Source organism: Glandiceps talaboti, chromosome 19 (assembly GCF_964340395.1).
Source record: "Glandiceps talaboti chromosome 19, keGlaTala1.1, whole genome shotgun sequence".
In the NCBI taxonomy this organism is placed as follows: domain Eukaryota; kingdom Metazoa; phylum Hemichordata; class Enteropneusta; family Spengelidae; genus Glandiceps; species Glandiceps talaboti.
Window position 1 is genome coordinate 15,908,378 of NC_135567.1, and position 18,224 is coordinate 15,926,601.

Below are 18,224 nucleotides of genomic sequence, written 5' to 3' on the forward strand. Positions count from 1 at the left end.
GGAATGGGTCAATACTTTGATTGTGTGTATTCAGACAGGCGGCCATCTTGTAAATTAATCAAATGTTATCGTTTGTTTTGGCATTTTGTACAAATAGTCATTCAATCAATCAACCAACCAACCAACCAATCAACCAATCAACCAATCAACCAACCAATCAATCAATCAATCAATTAAAAAAACTGAACAACCAACCAAACAAACAAACAATCACTCGATCAGCGAGATAGTAGATTTGTTTGGTCAGCTCACTCATCCATTCATTCATTTAGTCAGTCAGTCAGTCAGTCAGTCAGTCAGTCACTCAGTCAGTCACTCAGTTAGTCAGTCAGTCAGTTATCAGGTAGTCAGTTTATGAGTGAGATAATTTCCGGTATGGAAGTCTATCAACCATGCAGTTAGTCGATTTGTAAGTCATTCAGATATCTAGGTTAAATTTTGAGAGGGTGAGTGAGTGAGCGAGCGAGCGAGCGAGTCAGTCAGTCAGTCAGTGTGAGTCAGTGTGAGTCAGGCAGTGTCATTTTTTAAGTAAGTGAGTGAGTGAGTGAGTGAGTGAGTGAGTGAGTGCGTGAGAGAGCGAGCGAGCCAGGCAGTCAGTCAGTCAGTCAGTCAGTCAGTTTGTCGATCAGTCAGCCATTCAGTTACCCAAGTATTAAGCCTAGGAGTCAGACAGTCAGTCTGTCAGCTAATCATTCAGTGAATCAATTGCTCAACCATTAAGTTAACCAGGTAAACAATTAATTGATAATCGATGAGTCAATCAATCAATCAATCAATCAACTAATCAATCAATCAATCAATCAATCAATTAATCAATCATTCAATCAATCAATCAATCAATCAATCAATCAATCAATCAATCAATCAATCAATCAATCAATCAATCAATCAATCAATCAATCAATCAATCAATCAATCAATCAATCAATTAATCAGTCTTCAATTTATAAAGCAGGGTAACAACTCAGATAAGTTGTTGGTATCTAATTAGTCGAGGACTTAATTAAATGGTAGACTTAATTATTTATATCATCTATTTAACAAGACATAATAAGAATAAAAATGAAAAAAAATTATTCAAATTTGATAACAAATGTACATTTCAAATACTTTTTGTACTGGATGGACTTGTGATAACATTTTATTTCTTTAGAACAAAATTAATAGTTTTCTTGTTTTAGATTCATATTCATAATTTTAATACATTCCATCAATCTATGCCAACTACTAGCGAAAAACCCTGTTCTGTTAATGTCATTCAGTTACTTACGTTCAAACGTTGTGTGACGCCTTTAAAGTGTTTGTTCCTGTGGCCCTTTTGGAATCTAGTTTGAGGCGATGACGTAACGTTTGTTTGAATCACTCAGTTGACGTCAGCAAAATGATATCAAGTCACGTGGTTAAAGTAGGCATATGGATGAGGATTTGGTATTTATTTTTGAAAAAAATTGATTTGAAACTATATACCAAGTCCTTGTTTGTGACTCAATAAGTTGCAAAAAAGGTTAATAAATGTACAAAATCTTGGTTATTGGATGTTTCTAATTATATGTATATATTTCAAATTTGAGAAGGTTCAAGGATTTATTTGAAATTTGTGTATTTCTCATTCGATTCCTTGATGTACCTTTTACTTCATTAAATTATTTTGGGGGAGGAACTTAGTATTAATTTTTATTCATGAAAATTTTGTACAGAATTTGGAAACCATAAACAATATGACACACAAAGCAACGTGTATAAAATAACGAAATAAAAAAGAAACTCCCGGGAAAAAAGTAAATAAAGAAGACAACCTCAAGGTTGTTTCCTAGGAAACCGTATTTTCTGCTACGTTGTAATTCAAATTTGAGATTTTTGTGGATGTATGATATCTTTGGAATTCTATTTGTAAACATTTTGTATTTTCAAGATTTTTCGAAAACACATCAATATAATTTAGAAACGCACATTGTTTAAAGAGCTACCGTCGGTAGGTGCGCAGTCGCAGATTGACAAATACAACCAACATTACACGTCTTGACTCTCATATTCAAATGTATTGCCCGTGAAAATGAGAATTTGGAACCCAATTCTTCCAATGCCATTGCGATAACGAGGTAAACATCATTAGAATTTTTCTCTACCGAAATATTAAACAGTGGAATATCGATTTCTATTATTTTATGCATGAGACATTGAATTTGTTTCAGATTTTTTTATTAAATATGAAAAAAAATCATTTCTCCGACTCCGAAAGAATGACGTGTTTACATAATGACGTCATTTAATCGTCACCTAAAATACAACCATGTCCTGGTCATGAACACTCGACTTTGAACTTCTATAAGTTCTAACGACGGTTTCACTTTATAGAAGGTAGACTACACCTCGAGGAAAATAAAATTCAAAGTTCTCTCAAAACACCGTGACATATAAACCAGTTCCTAGTTAAACCTTTTGAAAAAAGGAGACATATTGGATGGTTTTAATTTTTTACCAAAAAATCACCAATCCTGTATTTTCCTATATCTGTAACACAATATTCGTCTGCCATACTAAGTTCCAAAATGACCAAAAATTGATATTATTATTTAACTGGGAACGGTTTGGAGTTTTAAGTTTGGAGCAACAATAAAATTGTAAAGAGTTTACTCCTGAGGTGGATACTACTTTAACAACGAACAAACAAAGGTGTCAATAAAAGTTTTTTTTTTTTTTTTTTTTTTTTTTTTTTTTTTTTTTTTTTTAAATTACATTGTCACTTTTTTTCAAAATTAGGTCAGTATTCTCAGACGGTGTATGTTACATTACTACTTCCATATTTATTTCGATGGGAGGGTTTCATCTTATGATCAAAATATGTTAATTATTATATTATGTTAATCAGGTATTTTTCTCAATTTACATATAAGGTGTATCGATAACATTTTTTACTCATTTGATTTGAGATTCCGATTTTTGAATTTTTGATTTCCGATTTTTGGTGTGTGTGTGTTTGGTACATTTACAACTGCAGGCAAAAGTCTTTTTTTCTTCTGTAATTTTAGTAAGTTTAGTAATTTTTTGCAGAAAAGACAGTACCCGTTGAGAATTGAAAAATCACTATTGTCTTAAAATTTTGACAGTCTAAAAAGATGTTTATCAGTAGCTATGTTAAGTACCATTATCGCCTTTATTATTTTCAGATATCTTATATTCATTTTCGTTACCATGGAAATGATATACAACATATCAGTACAGTAGTGGCAATCTAAATGCAATTTTTGTCTAGCTTTTCCTATAGATGATACTCACAGTACCCAATCAGCAATAGTGTATTATTTCTCTTTCTTTTTTTCAAATTTTTTATTTAATTTTTTTATTTATTTATTTTTTATTTTATTTATTCATTTTTGTTTTATTTTATTTTATTTTATTTTATAAAAAGGAAATAAGGAATACATTATGGCACTAGTATGTTATACAAAACATGAACTTCTATACGGGTCTTATTCCTCTGTGTGTCAATTAAAATGTAAATATTCTTAATTCTTTCATTTGCAGGAGATCGAGATTCTTTCAGGAAACATGCAAAACATTTTAGCTATCAACACGCTTTTGTTTCTTGTGAAACAGCAAACTAAAAAAATGATAATATTTCTGGTTTATGAAATTACAATTTTGCAGGAGTTGTTACTGTATTCCTTACAGGTTCTTGTCTTACAAAGACAAATGCTCGCAGGCGAACTTGGAAAATCGTGAACGTTTAATTCCACAGAGAATCGAAAGTAAAGAAAAGTTGGTTGCCAACTTCTTGCAAGTTTGTAAGCCAGTGTCTGATTTTATTATTGTTGCATTTGTGTGTGTGTGTGTGTGTGTGTGTGCGTGCGTGCGTGCGTGCGCGTGTGTGTGTGTGTGTATGTGTGTGCGCTTGTTTGTGAGGTTTCTTAGTTTCTGAGAGCTATGTTCAAGGAACAAGTCGGATGATCAGTGAACGCCAATTATAATCAATAAAGTATACATTTGTAAACAAATATGCACACAGCCAGAAAATAAACTAGTATCTTAAACAAGGTGCATGATCCAGTATGATACATACATACATACATACATACATACATACATACATACATACATACATACATACATACATACATGTACATACATACATACATACATACATACATACATACACACGCACACATACATACATACATACATACATACACACACACATACATACATACACACACATACATACATACATACATACATACATACATACATACATACATACATACATACACACATACATACATACATACATACATACATACATACATACATACATAGAGGCACAGCTAACCAGACAGACACTCACTCACTCATTCACTCACCCACCCACCCACTCACTCACTCACTCACTCACTCACTCACCCACTCACTCACTCCGAATCAAAACAAAGAAACAAGTATTGCCAGATATACGATATATTTAACAAAAAACACAAATTTCCATATCTATAGGAAAAGGTCACATCTTCGATTATTAGTATTTCTGACTTGGTGTTCCTGGAAATAAAGTCATGCATTGCTAATTAATAAATGTAAACAAAAGAAGATAATTTTCTCAGCAATATCTGTGTTGTCACGAAATCATTAATTTCTATTCTTGACTAAATATTAGTATGAAATGGAAAGCTTTTCCATCGTTTCTAAATTCGTCTATATTTTTTTGAATACACGATTCTATGAAATATTAAAGCCATAGCTATATCACTTATTTGAGAAATGTTAGAGTATTGAATCTCTATTACTTAATGAGTAAATACATGACGTAATTAAATACTTATTCAAATAAAAAGGCTTTTCTCGGATTGCAATATTGGGATTTGTAGGCCACGTCTCTTTAAATCACTTGATTAAATATTAAAACAAATACAACTCGCGAAAAAACACCGGTACTTTTGCTTGCTTGTGGCATTCGGGAATAGGGCAAGGTTCAAGCACATGCATGCATTAGAATCAGTGCTGTTACCTTATCAAAGTGTCCCTGGATACCATATAACCCTGTTTATTAACCTCTTACACGTTATACCATCGATCATAACTTATTATTGACTGAATATTTATTTTAGAGCATTACTAACTTCCACAGGTATTTAAAAAAGTGTCGAGTTAACCTATATCAAAATCACCCACTGTTGTTTTTGTATCAGTTTTCTTGTTCTTTTGGGGTTCTTTTGTATAATTTGTCTTTGGGTAGCGTCATCTCATAGCTAACTTCATTCAAGCAAATGCACCGGTATTTTTTCGTCAGTTGTACATGAACTTAGACCGTGTACAAAAAAGTGGCAATGCTCTATTTGAAATCATGGCATTTATTTCCTATTGAAGAGTTTTGTGACAAAATGGCGTAAATTTTTCACTTAGACCTAATAAAAAGATTGTTTGGTTCCGGTTACCCGACCCCACCTAGTTTTTCACGCCGACACTAAACTGTGTTTTACGTATTGTAGAAAAAAAATAACAAAATCGCGAAAATTGTGAAGTCTCGCAAGAAATAGTGGATACGAAAACTAACATCAACTTGAAAAGAGAATATAAAATTGTTCTTCCAACCAGTAATGGCTGTACATCTGATGAGAAGAAACCAATAACACAGAGACTATATGGAAAACATCAGAAAACATATCTACCTGAACTAGACACTCATATAAGAACAAAAAATGTATAAAAACAACCTATTCTAAAATTGAGCGTTATCGGAACCACAGAACATTTTGCCTTACACGTAAGAGTTGTCATTGTGTTGTCCGATCTCTGAAATAGGTCAATGTTTATTCTGAAAGATAACTCTAGAGGTACAAATATAAATTACATTTTTGTCAAGTTAGCACAGAGTCAAAAAGGGCCTAGTAAAAAAAATGTTTGTTTCTGTCATTTTCTGACGACAATTTCCGATAGTTTGCTGTTTCTTCTCTCACCTCACCAAAGTTTTCTGAGTGAAGACAGATAATGCAAAAAATTATTTTAAAAAAAAACCCCAAAATATGAATTGGAATTTAGGTTATAAGGGATTATTGCTTAAAGTATTTTTTTTCTCAAAAGAATGTTTTTTGTGGTTAGGCCCTTATTATTTCCAGTGTAGTCGATGTAAACTCTACAGGTGCTGATATTCATAGAACGTAGTCGTTGGCGGCGCCATTGATATTTCGGAAACTCTACAGGTGCTGATATTCATCTCCGAGCCGTGGCCTCTTTTCTCTTGTATTTTGATTCACATTCAAACCATGGTCCAATAGACTATATTCGGCTTCCGCGGTCGGTGTTTTGGGTGACGTCACTTCCGCAACTCCCATGTAACTTGCATCACTTGGGATTTGTCTCTTTGGAGGTTTGTTGGTTGGTTTTATATTTCCTTTAAAGTCAATATCGTTATATTGACCGCTTTTGTGTTGTTCGCCGAGAGCCGAATATTGCACAAGATTTTCCTGTTCTTCATTTTGTGGTCTGTATTTTTTCCCAGATCGGTCAACTTCATTGTATATATTGTCGTCAGTACTTGTATTATTTTTTTTGGCGGGAACACTTGATGGCTCACCAGTTTTATTGGTTATGATTGGTTGAAGGTCTTCGTAAACGTTTGTTTGTTCTTTGTTATCATCTCTGTAACGTCTGCCTGACCGATCAATTACCGAATAGTCAGTTTGGTCTGTGGCGCCATTGATATTTGCTCGGGTGGGATTTCTGACGTCACCAACATTTCGTTGTCCGCGCGAATCGATTTCTGACTTCTGAGACGACCATTTTGGAGACACCCCCTTCGGGGCACGAAGGAGGCTGTAGTCAGCAAACGAATCGTGGTCATTTTCTTGGACCATCGGCTCCACTACCGTGTATTCATGCATTTGTCGTGGTTTGTTGATCACGGCATAAGTATGAATATTTCGGGCAGCGTCGCCAGATTGTCGACGTCCGGGTGCATCTTGACTACCTTCGATCGACAAAACGGTAGCGTAGCTGTATGCCTGGTGTCCTCTAATATCAACCATGTCACGGTGAACACTGTCTGCATGGTTGACCGCAGATCGTTTCCTAGTATCGCCTGCATGCGTCTCCCTGACAACAGAAATAAAACAAAATAATTGTGGTGTGACGTAATCGATAACAAGTTGGGTAACGATAAATTTCTAGTCTAAATGCCAACGTGGTTTCTAACTAAACTACGTCTGGTCAAAGTTTCTCAACCAGCACAAAAAGTTGTTCGTCCAATCAGTGAACCCCAATTGTCATAGTGACGTAAACAGTGTATAAGTAGCATCCTGAGCTGATAAATATACCAAATTTGGACATGAATATACCATATTTGGACATAAATATACCATATTTGGAAATTAATATACCATATTTGGACAGGAATATACCATATTTGGACATTACATAACAGTCCCAATAAACACTAAAAACAGCTACACAAATACATTTACCTACAAGTGACTCAATACTATACATGGTGTATGATGTTATGAGAAAGTCTACATCTAACTAAACAGTTTCAAAATATATATAGTTAAGTTCTAGCTAGAACAGCTTTACTGAATAATGTCCAAGGAACCCCGTTACACATTGTCACGTGATGAAATAAAAAAATACATACTTGTTGTCACGTCGTTTCTTATATTTCCTTCGGAAGTAGAGAGTCAAAAGAACTGTTGCAGCTACCACCACAATTAACGCCGTTGTCACTAGACCGACGGTGACAGAGTTCTGATTCGAGAGATCGCCATTATCTGTCGAATAAGAACAAGAAAGTATATTCTAAAAACAAAATCCGAATAGCCATGCAAATTAAAAGACAATCACCTTCCCCGATCAATTCACCGTATAACATGCATATCAAACATATCATGAAAGATGGTATCATTACTCCTAAAGTCAAAGAAAGAAAGAAAGAATTTTTTCTGTCTGTCTGTCTGTCTGTCTGTCTGTCTGTCTGTCTGTCTGTCTGTCTGTCTGTCTGTCTGTCTGTCTGTACGTACGTACGTACGTACGTACGTGTGTGTGTGTGTGTATGTATGTATGTATGTATGTATGTATGTATGTATGTATGTATGTATGTATGTATGTATGTATGCATGCATGTGTGTGTATGTATGTATGTATGTATGTATGTATGTATGTATGTATGTATGCATGTATGTATGTATGTATGTATGTGTGTGTGTATGTATGTATGTATGTATGTATGTATGTATGTATGTATGTATGTGTGTGTGTGTATGTATGTATGTATGTATGTATGTATGTATGTATGTATGTATGTATGTATGTATGTATGCGTGTGTGTGTATGTATGTATGTATGTATGTATGTATGTATGTATGTATGTATGTATGTATGTATGTATGTATGTATGTATGTGTGTGTGTGTGTATGTATGTATGTATGTATGTGTGTATGTATGTATGTATGCATGCATGTATGTATGTATGTATGTATGTATGTGTGTGTGTGTGTGTGTATGTATGTATGTATGTATGTATGTATGTATGTATGTATGTGTGTGTGTATGTATGTATGTATATATGTATGTATGTATGTATGTATGTATGCATGTGTGTGTATGTATGTATGTATGTATGTATGTATGTATGTATGTATGTATGTATGTATGTATGTGTGTGTGTGTGTGTGTATGTATGTATGTATGTATGTGTGTATGTATGTATGTATGCATGTATGTATGTATGTATGTATGTATGTATGTATGTATGTATGTGTGTGTGTGTGTGTGTATGTATGTGTGTGTGTGTGTGTGTGTGTGTGTGTATGTATGTATGTATGTATGTATGTGTGTGTGTATATGTTTGTTAATTTGTCAGATTATATTATCAATTACTTACCTCCACATTGTACAGTCGTGTTAAAGATATCGCTTGCATTCATTCCACACTCACAATTTCCGGTTGTATTATTTTGGTAACAAAATTCACAGTCACATGACGAACACCTGAAATGAGTAAATAGTATAGAATTAATTAATTTGACCAGTAGTGTAGTAAAACAATTGTGCACGTTGAAAGTATATACTCTAGTAATTAGTCCGTATAAAATTTAAAAAAATATGAATTTTGTTTTGGAACAATTTTCTTTGAATTCAAATAACATTTATTATAACCCCATTGTTGACATAAAAATATAGAGAATTATTATCCTATATATAAAATCATAAAATAGCAACATTTTTTGTTAAATATTTGTGGGTGGTGTAGATTTGTGCAGTTGGGACAAGTCCCTGTCGTCAGCGGGCGCACTTCTCATAGTCCCACTAATTGAAGTCGTAGCCTCATTCAGAAGACGAGACTACGTCGTGAATAAATGCTCGTAATAGGGCCGAGGTCAAACTCATAAACTATTGTGTCCTGCATTGGGAAATCTGGGGTCATGCTAAATTATAATGAAATGGGAAATCCCCGGGGTTGATTTGTTTGCATAATAAGTCGTACGTCACACCGCCAAAGCATGTTATCTGGGGTCGTACTGATAAGGAAGTCATGGCGCTTCAGACAAAATTGCTATTAAAGGGACATAGGCTGTGTTATACGTTGTGGGATGTAATTATTTTATATTCACATACATATGTTGTATTCGTTTTACTGAGGTACAGCTAACCATCCCTTGCCATATTGGTAGACCTTTAACCTCATACACAAATAACAGGATGACGTAATTTATGATACGTACATCGTCATACATCACCGCCCTCTACGGCGAGTGTTATCAGCAAACGCGGAAAGTATTATTTTTCGTTGCGTCAGCCGGGAAAAAATGCTCTAGCTTGCGAGAATGGATATGTATTACAAAATAACAAGGAAATAACTATTATGCTACAGAATGCATACATCATGATATCGGCGTTAACAATATACTATAGTTTAATTATGTACCGTAAGTCATTTCATGCCAGTCAAATAAATAGCTTAAAACTTAACGTGTGCCATTTTAATAATTTTTCGCGATTTGTTCATGGGCTTAACTTAAAAATTATCACTAGGTAATCTCAACAGTTAATATTTTAACTTGAAATGATATGAATTAGTGGAAAAATATTTTGAAATGAATGAAAATTTTCGTATTGGAAACAAGCGAGTCAAATTCTGTATCTACGTGTGTATACCGCGATTACGGGGAAGTCCGAAGTTTCCCGACGCCGTACGTGTCTAAGTACTACAACACTAGAAAGGCTATAGAGTTTCAATTAGGCGCCATAACGGTTTTTACATCTCAAGCAACGTTTTTCGTTTATCCGAATAACACAAGTAACAGGAGAAAGGGTTAGTGTTAGTGCAGGAGGAAACCCCAAAGTACCCGGGGAAAAATCTGCGTTGTTCGGTAGAGTTAAACTGAACGACACTCTTCTTACTTATTATAGTGTGGTAATTTTAATCAAACCCTGAATCGGGTTCGAACCTCGACCGCAGTGGCAAGCGGTTTGACCCCTCGGCCACCGACAACCATTTTGTTAAATTATACATATCCTCGACTAGTTTCGGTTAAGTTGTTCGCCAAACGAGTAACAGTTGAAATTTCCGAGGGCAGTCCACGGAGCATTTCCCGTGGGTGTATATGTCTATAGGGACGAGTTTTCAACCTGTTTATAGAGATTCGTCACAATCAACAATGTGTTACATATTTTTGTAATGTTTGCCTTCTCGGCATGATCTGAAGTATGGCTGGCACCTCGGAATACAGGTCCGTTGTACAAGTCTAGCACAGACGTAACGTACTGACCAACACAAGGGGAAATGAAGAAACAATATCCGAGTAAACACGCCCCTACTTACTTAGAACACTATACTTTACAAGCTGTCTTTTAATCCCGAAGTAATTGTGCATTATGATCAGTATAGGTTAGAATTTTTACTGAATACAACAGTTTCCATGGAAACCATTCTCTGTATATTAAGGATCGTCAAACAAATTGACATCCTGCTATGATTCGATATCCTCGCAAAACAACATGAACCTTTTACGGCACACTCCGTGACGCACAGCAACGAGCGGAAGAAATGTGCTTTGGCTTATTAGAATGTACAGTACGGTATAGAATACACAAAATGGTATACTCACATCTGTTGAGAGGTTATTAGATTACAGTTGTCAATAGTTGAGTTACCATGGTTACCAGTGACCGATAGAGTTAAAAATGTTAGAACGTTTGCCAGGATGATCACAGCACTGGAGTACAGCATCATGAACAATCTTTCAGTCACCGTTCTGCAGTTACGTAGACTTTGATACCGTATAACTACACTACAGCTGTATATGCATGCCTGTGTCACATTCTCTGAAAGATGAGCAAAATATGAACCACGTAGCAACTTCTCCAAATATATCACCCCTGCTAGGCACATCCAAGTCGGGTAATAATATCGATTTTGGGGAACCAGCTATTATATTTTGACGAAGTTCGTGACAAAATATTATAATTAGTTTTGTATCTAAGTACGTATTGAAACTAAATATTTGATTTTATAGGTTTCATAACAAACTATATTACTTCTGGGATTAGAATCAATGTCATATCAGGAACAGTTCTTCGATATGTTCGTTGACTTATAGGAAGCACGTTTACCATACAAGTTTGTATTTGAAGAAGACCTTCGTTAACAAAATCATTATACAGTGAATGTGAATTAATTTGACATGTATAAGGAAGTGCAAAGAGGGGGAGACGGTGGTGTTACATTTCTTAACGATTAATAAATAAGAAAAGTTAAGCAAATAATGAAGAACAAACAAAAACAAAACAAACAAACAAACAAACAAACAAACAAACAAACAAACAAACAAACAAATAAGCAAACAAAAAGATGACTAGCTGACTGAAAACACTAATACATAACGTGAATGTTCAAAAAGTCGTTGGTATCAGGATGTACATACATACATACACACGTACGTACGTAGGCACGCTCGCACGCGCGCGCGTGTGAGTGCGTGCGTGCGTGCGTCCATATGTTCGTACATACATACGTACATATACGTACATACATACATACATACATACATACATACACACATACATACATACATACATACATACATACATACATACATACATACATACATTCATACATACGTACGTACGTGCGTATATACATACATACATACATACATACATACATACACACACACATACATACATACATACATACATACATACATACATACATACATACATACATACATACATACATACATACATACATACATACATACATACATACAATAAATAAATAAACGGATTACACACACACCATATAAACATGGAAGATGAGAAATACATAACATAATATCAAATTCTACATTTCGTATCTAAGCCATGCAGAAGTATATTTGCTGAATCACGACCCTGGCGTTCCGTTGGAAATTCCTGTGTTCTGTCTAAAAATAAGTCTATGTGTTCTAAATATAAGTACAGTGTTGGTAAAATGGCAAATAAAATGTTTACGACAGACCAATGCTATGTTAATAAAAGCGTCTTCAGGTGTATCAACTTTGCAATGTCGTGATTTAATGTGAAAATTAATTCCCTCACTGAGTTTCAGTAGAGTGGCAGAAGCACAGATACAGTCCGTTTCAATTTACCGTTCACGGGCTCTGTTTTGATACAGCCATGCATAAACGAATAGGAACCTGCATATTTCATACCTTATTAAAGTTAGCAAGTTTACAATTTCTTGCTAAATTTTGTCTATAATGAAATAAACCATATACATACTGTAACTGGACGCAGACATGCGCGTGCCAATGTTGTGATGTCTACATTCGATGTCTGCATGATGACATGTTAGTTCATTTTATTCTTGACAGTAAAACTGTAGCAAGGAACTGTGGAGGACGTGTAGTATGTGCAGTTTCGTATTGGTTTCTACATTAAATCGAGCCAGTGAACGGTAACTTGAAACGGACTGTGTCACGTGACACGCGTATTACCAGGAGTAAACGCGCGCTTCCTTATATAGGCTGCGTATTCGAGCAAATGACGTCATACACTTTGCGAACGAAGGGAACTATAATTTAAATAATTATTGAAGTTTGGGTTTCGTATATACATACTCGAATCGAAACTGGATTTTCTTATCTCTGGATATAAAGAGTTTATGAGATTCAGACAACACAGGCATTTTAATTTTAGTGGGCGAAATACTCCAAATGGTCTATCTTGTTTGGTGGTATGCCCTGGGTAGTTGGGTGAGGTAGATTAATATTTTACATTGTGAACATTTTGGATACAGTACTTTTCTATAACGATACAATGACGTCATCAGCCTTCATTACATGGTCACTAACCATGCTAACAAATGGATAACATGTATAGTATAGTAGTTTTGTTTGTATCACCTTTGTTTATGGATGTATTTTGACCTTCCATCAACAGGGTTATTAATTTTATGTTGAATATTCAAATCGTATTAGTTCTCATCTACAGTACAGCGACTGTTTTTACAACTATTCCGTTGGTTGTTGAGATGTGGGCTGATACCGGCCTTTACATTATCGTGACAGAAAATTGAACGATCGAACTTTACGGGCGTCGCTATCAACTGTACATGCGGTTGACCTTTTACGTGTAATACTATAAATATCTGAGTCAACTTACCGCGTTCAAACTACTTGACTTGGTGTTGGAGTGACCTGTTGTACTCGAATGATTTCGAGCCCCTCAATCACTTGTGAGCGATGTGTGGTCAACTTGTTGAGCGCAAAGGTACACAGTTTTGGTTCTACTCACTTGGGGTCAGTAGTTCACACACACTCCTTATATGGGTATGCATGCGAACTGAATGACCGGTGTATGATGACGTCATTTTCCTTTCCTGCCTGTCAAAAGTGAATATTGTGACCGGAAGTGGATTATACTAGCAAGTCGTAACGATACGTTCCTCCTTTCGTTTATACAGTTTACGCCTGTGAGGGCGTCTGTACCCGTAACTATAGCGTGATATGATGGATTGAAGTTTTTCCAGGAATCCGGCAGTGATAAAGCGACTAAGAAACTTCATGCAGGGTGTTGAGAATTAATATGTCGCGTATGTAGTTCTCTCGTCACCATGGTTACCTCGATAATACGTTGATACCTAAGGCGTTTTTCTGTGTATAGATTACCATTTAGACTTTTATCTATTGTACACTCCAGACTATTTAGCGTTGGCGTTCAAATGGTTTGCAATTACAGGGTTCTAACCTGAAACAAACACACAAATTAAAATAAAAAACAAACAAACGCGATATTTTCATATTATAATTCGGCAAATCAAAACCACCGCATACATACATACATACATACATACATACATACATACATACATACATACATACATACATACATATATACATACATACATACATACATACATACATACATACATACATACATATATACATACATACATACATACATACATACATACATACATACATACATACATACATACGTACGTACATACACACATACATACACACATATACACGGTATGTGGCTAATTACAATTTATTTATACAAATCGTATTTTACATGCATTAAAATCTACAGTAAAAGTTTGTACACAAAGTAAACAATGCAATGGAATGTATTGAACCATAGACCGTTAAGTAAAGATCGTGACTAAAAGAAACCATAAATTATTCCAAGGACAAAACTATAAATTGCTTCCATTATTTAAATATTTGCCTTTGTTTCGTGAGTTTATTTTACTTTTTTATTATCATGGGTTAATCTTTAACTACATCTCCTAACTCAAGGTCTAAAAGAATAGCATTTGCTAAATCTCAGAATTGCATACTAATGAGCCATCGTTGCGGGCGCTCTATTACTGAATGGCAATTGTTTGTCGTTGACACATAGTTGTCTTTCGAAGATAAGCATATTGGCGCGTGATAGCTCACTTTCGATACAAAGTTTTGGCAATAAAATGAATGGTTTAGATTAATGACACAGCTGAATAAATGGTTAGTTTTTATAATATCTCTTTCAAAAAGGTAGCAAACAATAGTTTTCAAATCGATTTTGAATATTTTTTTTTAATATTCAAAGTCTTGTTTTTATTTTTAAAAGATGGCTTTTGAACACCTGCCCTCTGATTAACAAAATTGATACCGCAGGACAACTGAAAATACCATTTAACAAAACTAGCGTCCAAAGTTAAGAGCCAACTGGATGAAATCTTAGGGTAGTTCAGATTTTACTTCGACAATATGTGATAACAAAGATGAAAATCGTTTAAAATACAATCTTTGTTTTTCCATTTTTAAAATGTTTCCCTGCAAATTTCAATATAACGGTATAATATAATAGTAATAAAAAAAACCAATGGGCATGGTAACCAGTTGACCCTATAGACGTACCTGCTCACGCACATACAATAAAACGTTTGGGTATACCATTCACATTGCTTAAGTGTTTATTTCGTCAGTTGGAACGTCTGACTACTAATTCTATTTGGTTTAAGTTGTTGTAGCTTAAGGTGGCCATATGGATGAGGAATGAGTATTTATTTTTTATTTTCAATTTATAAAACACTGTTATCACATGATGTGGCACCCTCCCTGAAAAATCAATGTGAACCATAGACCAAGTCTGTATTTGTAACTCAATAAATTGCAAAGGACTTAACAGATGTGAAAAAGGCTTGTTATTGTGCGTACAATAATAAACATTTTACACATTTATAATGTTTTGCAATTTATTGAGTTACAAACACAGACTTAGTCTAAATTGTTTCACGTTGATTTTTCAACGAGGACGCCATGAAAAAATATTTTTATAACTTAAAAATCCAAAATAAATACCCAATACATCCATATGGCCACTTTAAGTTGAAGGAAACAACAACAAAATGAAATGATATCTCTGAGCTATTATAAAAGATTCTATAACAATCATTATGATATTGAAAATGTATATATTTAAAGGAAAATTCAAATGTAACCGTTCAAAGTTTCTCCTGTATACGTGAAATCTTGTGTATTATAATTAAAGTGGCCATATTGATGGGTATTAGGTATTTATTTTGGATTTTTTATTTATAAAACAATTTTATCATGGCTTCCTACTTGGGAAATCAATGTGAAACGACATAGACCAAGTCTGTGTTTGTAACTCAATACTTTGCAAAAAGCTCAAATATGTGAAACCTTTCTACACATTTATCAATTTGCAATTCATGGAGTGACAAACAAGGACTTGGTCTATGTCGTTTCACATTGATTTCCCAAGAAGGAAGTCATGATAGAATTGTTTTATAAATTAAAAATCCAAAATAAATACCCAATCATCATCTTCAAAGTACCAGAAACTACTTTACTCAAATGTAAACGTTCAAAATTTATCCTGTTTACATAGAATCTTGTGTACTATATTAAGTATAATCCATTCTATATGCTAGTCGAGGATAAAATACGACATTTATTGCAGCCGGTGACGTCACTGTTTTCAATCTATACACTGGTCATAGTTTAACTTCCTAAATGGCTTAAACCTTTTCGTCGATTGCTTCGGCTGCTGGAAGGTTGACATAGGAATGATGTTCGAATTTTGAGAAATCGATGTATGCCTACGTGAAATGAAAATAAAATATGTAATGTTATAAATGTTGTATTGGTAACTATAACTCATACTATAAAAGTACTAATAGGGAACTTGCAATCCAGACTGAGCATGCTCAGACGCAAAGGACTATGGGATTATCTGTGGTTATCGTAATACCTAATCTGGAGCTAAAATAAACCTCCCACAATGGTCAGGATAACAATGAATTGACCATTCATGGTTGTAAACAATGTAACAGTATTGTTTACAATACCAATTCATTAGTATTTATTTTTACGTTTCCCATGATGCAACATTCAACATGGCGGGTTTGCAAGTTCCCTATTAGGGCAATAGATGTGTTGATCTTTGAATCGTAGTCGTTTGATAAAGAACTGGACTGTAGTATCGAGTTCTTTTTACAGCTTATGATTTTGGGAGGCTGAGAACGCATAGTTAAATACGAGTTTACTGTAAATCTACAATTAAATGGTCTAAGCTATCATTCAGTGTGGGCGATATGTTTGCAAAGTTGGCAATGACGTCGATAGTCTGGATGCAAACGTGGTTTCTAACTAAACCATGTCTGGTCAGAGTCCCCCAATCAGCACAAAATGTTGTTCATCCAATCAGTGAACCCCAACTGTTAGAGTGACATAAACAGTGTACAAGTAGCATCCTGAGCTGACAAATATACCACATTTGGACATTACATAACTGCCCCAATAAACACTAACTTTATGAGGAACTGTGTTATTAGTTAGAATTTTGTGATTGATTAACAAAAACATGATATAATGACTGTGTGGATGGGTGGCTGTGGATGAATTTTAAATTGCATATCATGCATCTCAGCACTTGTAGAGTAACGACTTTGACTAGACTGTGAGTGGAGGTGTAAATGGTAACAACACTGTATAGGAACTAGATTATGTGAGTGGAGGTGTAAATGGTAACGATACTGTATAGGAACTAGACTATGTGAGTGGAGGTGTAAATGGTAATGATATTATATAGGAACTAGACTATGTGAGTGGAGGTGTAAATGGTAACGATACTGTATAGGAACTAGACTATGTGAGTGGAGGTGTAAATGGTAATGATACTATATAGGAACTAGACTATGTGAGTGGAGGTGTAAATGGTAACGATACTGTATAGGAACTAGACTATGTGAGTGGAGGTGTAAATGGTAACGATACCGTATAGAAACTAGACTATATGAGTGGAGGTGTAAATGGTAACGATAGGTATAGGAACTAGAATGTGTGAGTGCCTTAGAGTGGAGGTGTAAATGGTAACGATACCGTATAAAGTCCACTGATTTCTTAGCATCTTGAGCAGAAATGTAAGAATAATTTCAAAACTCTAAATTAAACCTCTACTTTGTTTTCAATATCATTAAGGCATTCAATGAGACATAGATTTTCAAATATCTTAATCTGCAAAAGAAAGCAAAACTAGATGTAGTGTTTGTTAGTACCTTTGTTTCATCATTGACTATATCTTCAAGGATTTGGTACAGATCTGAAAATGATGGACGCTTCTCTGAATTTGTCCTCCAACATCTCATCATGATTCGGTAGCTAGAGAGAATTTAGAAAAACTTAAAATGTATTCAAATCATTGGGTTAATAAATCTGTCTGTCTGTCTGTGTGTGTGTCT

General features: G+C 34.6%; 1 protein-coding gene across 3 annotated transcripts; it reads right to left on the minus strand.

The window, feature by feature from the left end:
- Positions 1–4,835: 4,835 nt before the first annotated feature.
- Positions 4,836–13,750, minus strand: LOC144449920 (uncharacterized). Of its 3 annotated transcripts, none has more exons than XM_078140470.1 (5): positions 13,631–13,750; positions 11,095–11,311; positions 8,868–8,974; positions 7,622–7,754; positions 4,836–7,083 (listed from the first exon to the last, which is right to left on the minus strand). In XM_078140470.1, the coding sequence occupies exons 2-5, from the start codon at positions 11,217–11,219 to the stop codon at positions 6,186–6,188; spliced, it is 1,263 nt and encodes a 420-aa protein (XP_077996596.1). In that variant the 5' UTR covers positions 11,220–11,311; positions 13,631–13,750; the 3' UTR covers positions 4,836–6,185. The 3 variants fall into 3 exon arrangements, with proteins under 3 accessions (XP_077996596.1, XP_077996595.1, XP_077996594.1); XM_078140469.1 differs by lacking the exon at positions 13,631–13,750 and adding an exon at positions 12,749–13,616; XM_078140468.1 differs by lacking the exon at positions 13,631–13,750 and having other exon boundaries at positions 11,095–11,612.
- Between the last annotated feature and the right edge of the window lie 4,474 nt (positions 13,751–18,224).